The sequence below is a fragment of the Cuculus canorus genome, chromosome 1 (genome assembly GCF_017976375.1).
Source record: "Cuculus canorus isolate bCucCan1 chromosome 1, bCucCan1.pri, whole genome shotgun sequence".
NCBI lineage: Eukaryota > Metazoa > Chordata > Aves > Cuculiformes > Cuculidae > Cuculus > Cuculus canorus.
Window position 1 is genome coordinate 171,204,781 of NC_071401.1, and position 14,549 is coordinate 171,219,329.

The following is a 14,549-nucleotide window of genomic DNA, read 5'->3' on the forward strand; positions in this document are numbered from 1 at the left end:
CTTCTGCCACCCAGAACACTAAGATAGTATATGTTTACAACAGCTACATAAATCGGTGTGCTCTGATGAAGGCTGGCCTATTCTAACTTGCGTGCAATTAGTGTTGAATTTTTTCCCAGTATTATGCCTGTCAGAACAGTTTTCTGACTGGCTAATAGCGGCTACTGCTATTCAAAGCACAGATTTACATTCCAGGGTCTTGTGGATTTTACCTAGTTTTCATGTAGTTCACACTGTACATTGATTTAATGGTTGTAGTTGTGCCTAAGAACGTATTGTGCAATACATAAATAAATCATGGGCCATCCTGTCTCTGTGCGGGTACTCACCAGTCTCATTCCTGGCAGTAAAGAGGTGAGAAGGATGGAATGGAGAGCACCCGATCATCAAATTCTTCTGTTGTACAGAGCTGGTAATAGCTCTTGAGCAACCACAGATAATCGCTGTCTTCAGAACTCATGTTTTGTCTAGGTGATTACTAGGTGACATGATTACTAGGGGCACCCTGAGGGTACAATATGGTTGCAAAAGGATTTTACAATAACACTGGCACTCATGTTTTAAAATTTTATGTAACGGTGATGCTTTCTTTCAAACTCTGCTTCCAACAAGGGATAGAAGGGACTGTCATGCTTGGGTCAGAAAGCTGAACTATGTATTTGAGAGTTAGAAAGTGTAAATGTTGTTACTGTTTTATTTTACTCTTAAGTTATTTATTTACTCTCCGGGAACCACACACAGTGCTGTTTGGTTTAAGCTGGGTTTTTTTGATCCATAGCCTGGTGATCGTTTGGCAGTGAGAGAACCTAAACTTTGATTAAACTGCATGAAAGTTACTGTGAGCGGGCAGAGAACACCAGATATTCAACCTCAGTTGTATCTCAGTACCACTGAAAAATAGTAGACTACTGTCTCAGTGCATTCTTTTAGCATTTGTTCCAGAAGTCGTAATGAAAAGAATAATTTCTTAGGTCAGCTCACTGAAGGATGTCTTGCAGGTTTTTGTGCTTAAAATTTAACTTGGAGAAACGGGAAAAGAGCTGATAGACGCACGAGCTTTATTTCCTTCCAAAATCTGGTTTGCAATCCCCATGAGGGAATACACATGCTTAACGCCTGTGGCACAAGGAGAAGGGAGCAGTCAGCTAAGAGGTAGTAAATGGACTGAAATCTTTACAGCTGTCAGTACCCAAGAGACCTTCGTGGTTAATAGTGCTGCTACGCAAAAATCCATTGTCCTGACAATCACTTAATAAAATGGTTTGCAGGATTCAGTTTAGTTGATTTTTTTTAATTATTTTAGCTGAATTTTGACTGTCATGTGAACAGGTTAAGTATTTGTAATGTCCAGCCAATGCTGCCATGTTGTCATTTGCAATGTCTTCCAAATAGATCTGGTGGAAATCGGCTTTAGCACTATAATACTCATTAAAGAGAGGATGGTTGGCAAATTTTCACCCCCCTCCCCTTGCTCCTCCAGTGCTTTGTGTTCAGTAGCAATTCAAATGATATGCCACTCTCTCTGTGCTCTGACCCAGGACATCGAGGAGACGATGAACACAGCGCTGAATGAGCTCCGTGAGCTGGAGCGGCAGAGCTCAGCAAAGCATGCCCCCGATGTCGTGTTGGACACCTTGGAACAAATGAAAAACACCCCCACCCCTGCCACCTCTACAGAGTCACTCAGCCCTCTCCACAGTGTTGTTTTAAGGAGCTCCGAGCCTCATATCCGCCGTAGCACTAGTTCTTCCAGTGACACCATGAGTACTTTCAAGCCCATGGTGGCCCCTAGAATGGGAGTGCAGCTGAAACCTCCTGCTCTTAGGCCAAAACCTATTGTTCTTCCAAAAACAAATCCTAGCATAGGGCCTTCCCCTCCTTCCCAGGGTCCAGCTGACAAATCTTGCACAATGTAGACAGCTCAGCCACCCACAGTGCCCTGCTGGGCATGCTAGGGAGAGGGATGGATTAACAATAGAAGTCAGGGCACCATAACATCATTTGTTCATGTTTGTAACTGGATAGGCTTTGTTTTTCAATGTTTTTGAATGTATTGTCTGAAAGTAGCTACATTAACATGGGCATTTGTATTTTGTATGGTTTCAATTAAAAGAAAAACTGGACGATTGTGCATCATTTTGAAAAACAAACACAGACTTACTTGAAAACTTGATGCTGCACCATTTGTAATAAAACCAACACGGATCACAAACAGCGTGCCACGTTGTACCATACTTCACAGTCTTATTGTAGCTGTGTAATAACAGATCCTGCACTAAACTAAGGGGCGGGGGGGGATCAGGGGAGGTGGGACCTCTCATTTCTGTGTCACCAAACCAAATCTCAAGCAGGTTAGTAAGAGTTGAAATCTAGCATGTGAGGATTAAGTGTCTGTGTGGAATGTCTAAGTCATCTCAGGCCACATTTCTTAATTTAAGACACAAAATAAAAGCCACCACACCCTCACAACTCTCACAATTGGCACCAAGTTTTAGCTTTCTTGTTGGCAGTCTCACAAGAGACGAGCTGGATGGATGTAGAGATCACATTGCTCTCACCAATAAAAAGTAGCATTCCAGGTCACAGCTAATGCATATCTCCAGAAATTCCTTTTGCTGTCCTCTGTAACAGTATACCTTTTCCCATGAAGCTAGAACTTCATTCCCTGATACTACATATTTCACAAATCTAAATCGATTGAAAGATCATAGTTGAGTAAGCCGGGCTCTGGGGTTGTACGTGAACCTGTTGGTCCGTTAGGCTGGCTGATGGGCCATTAAAAGGATCAACTACGCAGTAATTCAGCAAAGTGTCCCATTGACTTTATTGCTGTGTCCAATTAAAGACATGACTTCAGCTGTAACAGTTGTAGTTTTGAGCTGACCTGGCTCCGCTGGCTGCCTCGCACAGCGCAAACGCTCTGCACGCTGCTGCGGTTATGCTGACGGCAGCAAGACAGGGACTCTCTGAAGAGGGGTGACCTCCTGCCAGTGATGCAGGGGTCACTCACAGGACAGACAGCTGAGCTTCTACTGCCTAGATTCAAGATGACTGAAGTTTTCCATAACCAGTTTCCCCCTGCTTCCCTTCTCTTTTATCAACAGAAATCAGTACCTTATGTCTGTGTGATTGAAGACTGTCAACTTTGCTTAGCGTTCTGTTGTAAAACTTTTGTTAGGTGTGAACTAAATGTACAGCTGTTTTGCACATTGCGACAGTAAGCCATAATACTATTTCTGTGAATTTATTTTCTGACATCCAACCCATAAAATAAGTTTCAGTGAGGAAGATGGGGAGGAAAACAAAAATCCGTTGTGGTCCACCTACAGGAGTACAACTGGCTTTGAGTAAGAGCTGCCTTTCCACATACAACTTAAGATCTCACCATTGGAAAGCTTGAAGGTGTACCACTCGCTGTACATATGGAATTGAGCTTGGGAAAAGAGTAGTGACAGAATTTGATAGGTGTAATTACTGAGTTGACGGGGGGAAATTCCTGCTGTGGTTTACACCCAGTAGGTAGGTAATGCCCAGCTGTGAAAAGTACCCCATGAACTGCCTCTGAGAGCCACGCTGCTCCTGGTACTTGCAAACCCATCTCAGTCCAGCTGCAGACTTCACGTGCATCTGAGTTAGAGGCAAATCTTAATCCACCACAGCAGACTGTGCAGGATTGGTCAGTGAACCTCTGGCCCTCTCAACTCTACTGCCTAGTCCTGATGCCCAGGCAAGAGCCTGCACCAGGGCAGCCTCAGCTGAGGACCAGCGCTGGTCTACAGCATCGTGGTTGGGACCAGAGAGATTGTCAAGTAGTTCCCCAATTTACTAGAATCAGTGGAACAAACTGGAATTTCAGCTTTCATTTACATGCGGTTTTAGTCTAGCATTTTTAAATTAACCCATTGGCATTATTGAGATGGATTACCTGTATCTTTAAATTGCATAGGGAATTTTGTATGTTTAAATAACTGTACTGGACTCCATAATGCTTATATTAGAAAATGTTTAGCAAAAGAAAATATTAGAAACAGTGCATTTAGTGAATGCATCCACTTAGTGCATTCACACAGTTAAATGTGTAGTTTGATGGTTATTATAGATACTTAAAAGTATAGTAAGTGGATATGTAACAAGAAAGACTCTACAACTACAGGCGTACTAAAGGGTAACTCCTGCACACCTAATCCAATCAGTATTGTCCTTTACTGTCAAGTTGGATAAATTGCGGTTACTGGTAGCTTCCTGCTTGTTGACTGTTACCTAATTGTGTCAATGTACATCTGTAGTATGTACATGTGAAAGTGCCTTTAAATTTTAGAGGAGCTTTAGCCTTGCTCTTGTACTGTTGCATTTCCATTGCATCCTTCCCTGTTCGTGTATGGCTGCATTCCCATTGCATTCCTTCCACTCTTGAAGAACAAATGAAAACCTGGAAATTTCACAGTTCTGGAAGAGAAATGTACTGTTAATCTGTTGTGACAATGCACTTTTATGTATAGTACTGTACATTTTTGGCATGTACCATTACAAGCTTCAGTATACATTCAGGTTTGTTCCTCATAGTGTATCTTTATAATAAAGAAGATAGTTCTGTCTGTGCGTGTAGTTTTGCTGGGTAAGTCACCACATCTCCTCTTCAAAGGTGGCTTGTCAATCCACGTTTACCTTCCACAGGAAGACAAAACAATCAGCCTCCCCCAGGCACCCACATCCCACCATGTATTGAGTCCCATCACCATCTTGGCCTGGAGAAGTGCTTGTTCCCGGAGAGGCTCCTGCCCAACTTTAAGAGCACCATCCCTGTAAGCCCACCCAAGTCCCTCTGTACCTGAAGACTCTCACTAAGCATTTGCTGTGGGAATCTGCTCGGCCAGCACTCCGCCACCACCCTCCTGCTCCCTGCAACAAAAAAAAGGAGGTGGAGGGGGAATGTGCTTTACTTTCCACATTTAAAGAACATAGTTCTAGAGGGAAAGTAGTAGAAAGTCAACCTGGGGGCATTTGTTACAGCAGAAAAAGGAATGCTATCACGCTCGGTGGCATGGGTGACCTTATGGCCAAGTAATGGTGGCAATACACGCACCCCCCGAGTTGGGTTCATGAACCAGAAGGGTTGTCAAGGGGCAGGCTGATGGCTGTGTGAGAGACATTGAGACAGCTTGGATGCTGCCAAGGACAATTCCTGGACTCCAGCTGCCTGGACAGCCTGCCATGCTGCCCTGCTTGCCTGGGTTTAGGGGGAGAAGATCTACTTGGAAACTCATTTCCAACCCTTGACTAAAAAATAAAAAGGGGCAAAGCTGAAGGGTCTGGTTTTAAAGTCATCTCTGGTTGGGTTGAGGACCACCATCTGCCCAGAGGGGAAGAAGGGGACCAATGTCAGGCTCTGCGGGGTCGTGCGGTGGAACGAGCAAGTGGGCCACCCCAGCTCAGAGAGGGGCTTTTGTTCTTCCTGCTGGGAAAGCCATCGTAATGCAACTCTCCGTCAGTGGGCTTCTCTATCAGCCCGTGGTGGCAGCCTTTGTATCACAGTGTCCAGTGACCTAGTTTGGGTATTTCTTCTTGTCCCCTACTGCACAAAAGATAACTAAGACATGCAGGAGGGGACAGCAAAGGTCATTCTGCATTCAAGGTCAGCACAGCCCAGAGGATGTGAAATCCAATTTCCACAGTCAGCCCATGGGCGGGTGAGGAGAGAGGCTTCTGTGGTGGCTTTTACTCTATTTTAAAATAAATAAGAAAATGCAAGAAGAGGGGTCTCTTCCTGTTGCGTAACATGAAGTTTCAGTGTTGCACCACACTGACTTCTTAGCTGGCTTCTAAGTTTTCATAGTGGAAAAAAAAAGCCTGGCTTCTCATGGAGACAGCCAAAGGTTTTGGCGGGTGCCTAGGGAACCGCTGATTTCACTGGCGCTTAGAAAAGTAAAGGGATGATGGGTTGTTTCGCTGAGAAAAGTGTATTAACGAAACCGAAAATGAGCAGCAGGGGCAGTGGGGTGTTTCACTCTCAAGCCACTTCTGAAAACTGCTGTTTCACACCACGAGCAGCTCCAAGATGTGCCCTGACCTGCAATGCCTCCTCAACCAGTGTAAGGAAACCACAGAGGCTTCAACCCAGGTTTTAGGTTCTCCTTGATAGAGACAAATGGTTTATTACTTACTAACCTGCCCAGAAGGTTCTGCAATCACTCTGTTCAATCACTGCTACCCCACAGGACAGGCCTGTATGTTGGTCTGGATGTTATCGATACCTGGACAACAACTGAAACAAGCCAAAGTATTAACTAGTGATGGTACAGGTGAAAGTCCCATTCTTGTAGGTAGGAATATTGCTTTTTCCATGAACTTGGCTCTTGTGGGTTGGGAAGTGTAAACAAACTCCGTAATATATGAAAGGCTAAAAAGATCAACAGCACTTTAAAATCCAGTTTGAAAACACAATTCAGTTACTGTTAAAAATAAAAGTAAAAAACAATCACTAGTTTAGACGTGCCACTTTTTATTTGCAGTTACTCCCTTGCTCTTTTCTGCAAGGGCATTTGCAGATCACACAAATCTGAAACCCTACACAATATTTCAGTTCCTCCCATCCAGCCACCCTACTGATCAAGAAGGCTATAAAACCGGTGGAAAGGAAAACAGAAAAAGTCAGGTCAAGGAGCAGGCCGGCTCATGCACCGTCCCAGACAGACAGGAGAACAAAGACTTGTGGTGGTGCTGAGCCAGACGTAAGGAAGAAAAAGGCAATGTATTTCCTTACCTCCCCACTCATGTGAGAGATGCGGGGAGAGCTGGCAGGCCCACGAGCTGGAAGACAACACGCAGAATATGATGCTGCTGAGGGGTTAAATAGTGTTAAATCGCATAAATTTGGTCCGGCCGAATTGGGCAGGTCAGCGGGTTTTCTCCTGCCTTTCTCAATATATACATGCACTTAAAAAAATGCAGCAATGGAGGGTTATTTCACCTAACTCTGCAGTCAGTGGAGCCTGTGCCCCACCGGTGAACAAGGACAGCACAATCCAGGTGTGCCGCTGCCACCTCGCAGCAGGGTCAGGACACACTGATCACCCGAGAGCGTCTTTTTGGCCCAAGGTTGGAGACTGGGGGGTTTTCCCTTTTTTAATTAACAAGCTGCATTGATCTTTATTTTTTTCAAGTAGCATCGTAATGGAATATGAGTATGAAGAACGAGGCGAAACAAATTCAGTTGTAAAATATGAAGATAGGCAAGTTGTGCTGTACAAAGGAGGTCAGACACTTGCGGGATTGAAATCAATAGCAGCTGCACTCAGTATAGCAGCATGGATAAACCAAACCAAACCCTGCCTGTTCTTATTTCCGTGGAGCACATTGATTCCTCCCTTAATATCTGCCACACTCATTTTCAGTAGTATAAACTGACATCTATAAACACTGACCAAACAACATAAAACAGTGTGTTACATGCATTTAAATTGATTACCCTCTGGGAGAAATGAATCTCTGGGACCAGCGCTCCTCTGGAGGGAAATAAGATGGTCATCAAAACTGTTATTTTTCTGACAGCGACTTCTTGATTGCAATGCAATAGGATTAACCTGGAGATGATTACCGGAGTCATGAACAGTGAATTTAAGTGTGCTAAAGATGGAAAATACTTAAAATCCTTAACAACTTTGACTGAGAACTGCCAAGTAAAACAACTCAGTGCAACACGTATTTTAATTGGGTTTATTGTTGCCTATAGCATTTTCAGAGATGGCCGTTACAGCAGTACACCAGCAGCCCTGGTGATCAGCACCACAGTGAACACAAAGGGGTTATTCACCCATACTTGCAGTTTTAAGATGAATTTCATTTGAACAGTTTCCTCAGCTCTTTAAATGCTTTTTTTCCTGAACACTACTCCAAAAACATATCAAAACTCAATTTCAGACCTAGTGGCAAGACCTTTTTTTAATGTGTCATACATATCACAAGGCTTACTTTATGGCTAAATCAAGGTTATTCTCAACAAACTCAGTTCATGTACAAAGATACAAATGGAGACAGAAACGTGGCTAATTTGGGGTTGTAAAATCCCATAGTTAATTCTGAACTCTCCTGTGTCCTCCTTCCGGAATTATAAATGTAATAATAATAACAATCCCGGGGGTAGCCAGTGGCACAGCAGTGCAGGCTGGGGGCTTTGCTGCTCAAAGGGTGTTTGGGTATTTGGTGGAGTCCAGAAGAAACCCAAGGCCAGGCTAACAGCACAGCACCAGGCACTGAGATGTCCACAGCTCCCCTTGGCTGGGGTTTGAGGAAACTGTGGTGGGGAATCCAGAGGCCAGGAGAAACAAAAAACCAACAACAATGCAGCTTTTCCTTTTTTCCTCCCAAAAATAGGACAACAACATGAGGAACTTTTGGGACAGACCTAACAGAAGTGTTTAGGTGAAATACTCCAACACAGCTTGAGCAAGTGGCCTGGGCAATGTTTGCCCTGGTGCTGTCATTACACTTCAATCAATGTCATTACACTTCAAGTTTAGGAATAATAATATTTCTTATGTACTGTAGGCCTAAATGCCATTCATATCTGTGGACATCCATGAGGTGTGCACTTGAAAATGTATATATTCAGGGAAGCAGCAGCTGATTTATGAGTTTTTCTATAGAAACTTAAGTTTCTCCTGTACCCGCTATGTAAAGGGCCTCTGGTTTGACCTCTATAGAAATAACTTGATTTTCTGTTTATGAGTCATCGGTCTTGGTGTTTACTGTTCCACTGTTTTTACTTTTTCCTATTTCTGAAGGTGTACCAGCAGCCTCAAGTATTTAAATGCAATTTTTGGGCACTACAGTTCCATCTCCAATATCAGGTACATTTATTATTACTCTAAAGTAAACCCATTTTTTTTCCCAGAGATCTATCAGCAACACTAGTCATAGAATAAATGCAGTTATGCCTAAAGTGGATTTCGTTCTTAGTTAAATAAAACTGATGAGAAGATATATCCTGCGGTTTATTTTACATTTTCCCAACATTTCCTTTTTTGGTGAAAAAAATAGAGAGTTCTGTCTCACGGCCTTTCAAATTTCCCAGCAGCTGTCAGCTATCCCGTTTGCCAGCTGAGCAAGAAGCCCTGTTTGAAAGCACCCATGCTCAGTGGCAGCGCTGCCCTGTTCCAGTGGAGCTTACCCCACCAGACTGTAGCACCATCAGTAGGACATTTTTCCCCACTGCTAACCTGAATGGGAATATACATGAGAGTGATCAAATCTGTACGACTGCCCTAATATAATCTGAATCCTGTGTGGTGTGGTCCAAGTAAAGCAGCATTCAGATGCTGGAGTCAATCCACATCTTGCTCAAACGGAGGAGGGCTGGAGGCAACCATAGAATCATAGAATCACCAGGATGGAAAACACCTCTTGGATCGAGTCCAACCATTCCTGTCTGCCAATAAACCATGTCCCTGAGGCACTAAACCATGTCCCTGAGGAATGCAACCTCTGCCACCTCTATGAAGCTACTGAGGATCAGATATCATCTCTGAGGCTCTTCGCTGTCTTTACTAAAGCCAACACGAGCATCTCCAACACCCGTGGTGGTTCAGGTAGCTCCCTACACCCAAGGCATCCACTTGTTCAAAGCGCTGGGAGCAGTCATGTCTCAGCTGATTAAAGGAAACATCCTAATATCAAATAAAAACAAATCATGAAGGAAAAACACATCAATATGTGGCAGAAATCATCTCAGAACGGGGTACTGCAATTGCATGAAAGGAAATACAAATCACTTTGCTATTACGATTACCTGCAGGAATATTTTTCAGTATTGCTTGCAGAGCACTGAGTAACAGTCAGGGATAATCTGGTTCGTTCATATCTCCTGTCAAGATAGCACTGAAGTGAGATCAGTGCTCTTCTCTCCCTGAGCATTTGTAATTTGGTCCTGATCTCTCAGAACTGTTATTTGTTACCTCTGCCATCCCTGCAACTACAAGACCTGGTGAAGAGGTGCCAGGCAGCCCGCATTCCTGGAGGCGGGTGTCCCACTCCGCTGGAGGCAGAATTCAGCCAGGAGTAGGACTCGAGTATGGGATGCTCTTAAAACAGTCAGAAAGGATTTGTAAACAAGGACAGCAAGTGCGATTACTGTGTTAGAGAGGTAAAAATATGGCAGAGTAGAGAAGGGAAGCCGACACTATCAATTAGTCAGCCAGGACTCATCTCCTCCACATCACTCCTCCAGCATTCAATAAAATGGGTCCGTTTCTAGCTGCCCTGCTATTATTTTTAGCAGCTCTGTTTCTCCCCAGAGAAAATGTTAGAGAGACAGAGAAAGAGGCTGATACAAGCTGTACCTTGCAGGAAAACATCCACATAGCTGTGCAAAAGAAAAAAAACCACAACACAGCACTTCAATCAGTACAAATATCAGTGTAAAATCTAAAGAAACAAACTGTATCTATATGTAAGATGCACTGAAACCAAAACACATTTCTTTCAGCTGGCAAAGCCAAACACTGTGAAAGCCATCCCTTTGTAGATGCTGATTTATTCCACTGAGATTTAGGTTTTTTCCTCTTTAATCACCATGTCTCCTCACAAAAAAAAAAAAAGAAAGGAAAAGAGGAGCTGGGAGAAGCAGACGGGAAGTCACTTTCTAACATGGTAGACCAAAATTATAATCTTGCAGCCAAAAATCACTCACTTGTCGTGAGACATGGGCATTTGGTACAGCAACACAGGAAAGCCACTGCATGTTGAATGGCATCTGGACACTGGATGCCCCTCCCTGCCCTTCCTCCTACCTGCTCCCACCCTGCCCTCATCCTCCTCTTCTGATTTCTCAGCATTTCCTTCCAAAGAGATTATTCCAGTTTCTGTGAAAGGGGAAACAAAAATTTTGATGAAAGCCACTAGATTTGTCTGTGGCAATACACTCATACACAAAGAGTTTTCCATGTTTCGCCAAGAGAATCTTTTTTTTTTAACCAAAGAAGCAATGAACCAGGTCCAACATATTCTTGTGCACCCAACGTGCCAGGAGGTATTTTGTCCCAAGTTCTCCTCCCTGCCATGACAGGGGCAAGGAAGTAGCACAGGCTGGGGAACTTGCAGGACGCTTCAAGCTCTATTTTCTCTGACATTTCAACACTTAAAAGATCAGGGAGAAAAAAAAAAAATCTCTGTAATTCAGGTGAAAAGTGATGCTTCAATTGCTATCCAGCTTCCTACCCACCACAAGTTTTTTCCGTCCGCTGCCTTATTGTTGGAGGACCAAGCGACAGCTCACAGAGCAGAGGATCACCAGGGCCACGCAAGAAGGTTTGACCAAACAGGAGGTGAGACACCAGACATGGGCAGACAATGACAGGCACCGTCAGATGATTTCCCCATGCAGAGATTGAGTACAAACCTGTCTCCAGGATGATTATTTGTAGAATGCCCTGTTTAGGCCAAGGTAGAATCCTTTGGAAACTTCAATTCCCTTTGTTTATCATAGCACGCTGTATTCATAGTATGAAATATAAAGTAATTTATTTTAAGGTCTAGTTTGTACCTCAGGGTATCCATATAGTAAAATTTCATGGTTCAACTCCTAACAGTTGCTCCCAATTTGTGTGGCTTTCCTACCTTCTAAGGAGAGCTGAACATGTATTTCATGGCAGCAGCACTGGCACTTGTCCCACATTGAGTTGCTCACCTTGTAAGCAAAAGCTAACCCAAGCAAATTAACATATATATGGAAACACAGGGCTTAGTCTACTGACTTGTCCTCCAAAATACACCATTTGGATTTTTATAAAGGAAATCCCCTCCAAAAGGCCCAAGGAAAATTGTCCTATAGCCCCTGACTGGCTTCTGTTTAACTTTGACCAATGATTTCATGTGATGCCCTCTCTTCCAGATTTAAATACCAACCCAATGGCTCCCACAATCCTTTAGGAGACTCAAGACTTACAGCTCCATCTCTCATTCTATATATTAGACATTAACTTTAGATTGCATCTTTATGAAAGTATTATACACTGCAGTTATAAATTACGGAAGGCTGGGCTGTAAAGATATCATAGAGCAAATAAGTTTAAGCAATCAAAAGGTCAACCACAAACTCAGAAAACATTATTCCTTGCGCAGCCAAACACCTTGTTAATATAAGACATAAAACAAAACATGAAGCAGAACAGAGAGAGAAAACAAAGCTCGCTTGTAACACGATTTTCCTTTTCACAGCAAATTCTACAAGCTTAAATATATTTTATATAATAAAAATAGACAAAAGTACTTCTGTAATTTGTCCCTGAATTATATTTTTAATCTGAATGCTTTGCTGCAATTTTTTCGTCCTTATAGAATAAGTACATTTATTGTAACATCTTACATAAAACAATTCTGCTTTAACAGAAGCAAAACACTTTTTTCTGCTCTTTCTAGAATGAAATATTGCTATAAAGTACAGCTTCAGTAAATATCCTGGGTTTAACAAAGTAGTATTTCCTGATGGGACGACTCACAAGAAAAGTAATGGTCAGTTCTGGCAAACAGCTTTGGGATATCTTGGCCCTCTCGTGCACACAACCACCCCGGGGCACACAGGGAAACACCAAATTCCAGGCTGGGATGCAGGTGAGAAAATATTTAAAATAGCAATATTTACAAGTAAGAACTTGTATTTGAGAGAGACAGATGTAAACTTCAGCAGCCATGTGTTTTATCATAATAAGTCATATAAATCAAGGCTTTCATAATGCTCTCATCAGCAGCAAAAATTACCCCATACTCAAGAGTCCCAGCTCTTACCTACCCTAAGCTCATTCATATCCACTTCCTTTGGGTCACAAACACCCTGGGAAGTGATGGAAATTCATGGTCTTTTGAACCCCAGCTGTTAATCATTCATGGTTTGTGTAAGTCCTGCAGTCACTGGCTTCTCACAAACATCACCATTTTTGACACCACTTTATTTTAAATGAACCTGTTAAAGTCAAGTGTCCCTTGGTGAGCTCTTAGAATGTTTATAGAGAAATAATCCCCATATATTTTTTTAGCAGCCACTTGATTAAACTGCTACAATATCATTTTTCACTTCTCCTGTTTATTGTGCAACCAATTACTTTCGGATCCCTGCAAGGATAAGATCAATAGCTCTTGATTTCTTTTTCAAGTCTCCACTACACACGCACATAACACACAAACTGGTTACACATCCCTACACCCAAACCTGAAGGACAGGAGATTCCTTCTCCCAAGGCTTTGGTGAAGAACTCTAGAATCTTTCCTCGGCCAATAGATCCATCAAACAGGGGTAACATTCCTCAGATTTTATGGATATAACTTTATTTACATAATTAGGAAGGCTGAAGGTGACAGTGTCACAAGTTGAAATCCTCTTTGATGCAGCACGTGTGTTTCACACCATCATAATTAGTTCACAAGCAGCACATTACACCTTCACGAGGAAGCCGATGTCTCCTCCCCTCCTTGCATTTTTACAAGCACCACTCCACAGTACATTCACGGCAGAGCATTAAGATCATGTCATCTGTTGTTTGACTTTGTTCACAGAACGAAAAAGATTGGGATGCAAGGCCAATTTCTTTTGGTAGTTCTTTGTAGCATTCTGCAACATCTCATTAACATGATTTGCCACGTAAAGAAGCAGTGATGTACGTATCAGAATTTTACTGCTGTTTAAAATTGACTCCATTCATCTACTAACTGTAATAGCTTGTTGAACATCTTAGAAACATCTCTAGGACAAACATTCCCTCATCAGAGGTTTCTATTAAAATATTTGCAGCAATTTCATAAACCCTCCTTCTAGCAAGAGACCAAGTTTCTGAACCAAGGCTGCCCCTGCAAATAAACTCTCCCAAAAGATGAGGGTTTTGACTGTATCTTACAGAGTTAGTTTAACATTATTGAACAGTTCCTTCAGTGCTCATAAACCCCAAATTTACTCATTAGTGGGCTTGTGCGTCCTCTAATCCTGAGAGCAGCCTCCACTGTAAGAAGTTACTAGTGTGACTTCAAACAGTATCCTTCATCTCAGTGAGCTTTGAAGTTTTTCAGCAGCTGAACGCAGTTAAATCCCCCTGTCTCAAGATACAGTGACAGATACTGGGTCTTCCATTTGGGAGGGAGAGAGGAGGGAGTGCTCAACAAGTCTGGGCATAAATCCTACACCAGTGTAATGCCAGAGTTATTCATGATTTCAAAAGCCAGTTTTCTTTCATCATCAGAAAGACTGATAAGGCAGAAAAAAATCACTGTGCTGTGAGAATTCTTGAGGTCACTTGCCAAAAATCACTCACAACGATATACCTGCAGAACAATAATGCAGTGTACAAATCTTCATTCACTGGCGTCATGCAATCTGGGACCCAGCTGGATTCACATCACAGTTTATGCCTGAATAAATATCCAAATAAAGATCCTATGAAGTCTTTCATACTTCATTTATTTGTAAATGCCCCATGACCACAGACTTGCATTAACCCAAACAAAAGGAGATTGAGCAGATCCTAGCGGAGAGCGGGGACTCTCTGGGGAGGTTTTGGATGGCTTCCAGG

At 42.7% G+C, this 14,549-nt stretch overlaps 1 protein-coding gene across 2 annotated transcripts in view; it reads left to right on the forward strand.

The window, feature by feature from the left end:
• Positions 1–4,586, forward strand: part of SRGAP1 (SLIT-ROBO Rho GTPase activating protein 1) — a 144,292-nt gene extending 139,706 nt beyond the window's left edge. The window contains exon 22 of one of the 2 annotated variants that reach the window (XM_054056865.1): positions 1,539–4,586. In XM_054056865.1, the coding sequence (XP_053912840.1) occupies positions 1,539–1,916 (378 nt within the window). In that variant the 3' untranslated portion in view covers positions 1,917–4,586. The remainder of the gene's footprint in view (positions 1–1,538) is intronic. The other variant, XM_054056870.1, reaches the window with a different exon arrangement.
• The last annotated feature ends 9,963 nt before the right edge of the window (positions 4,587–14,549 follow it).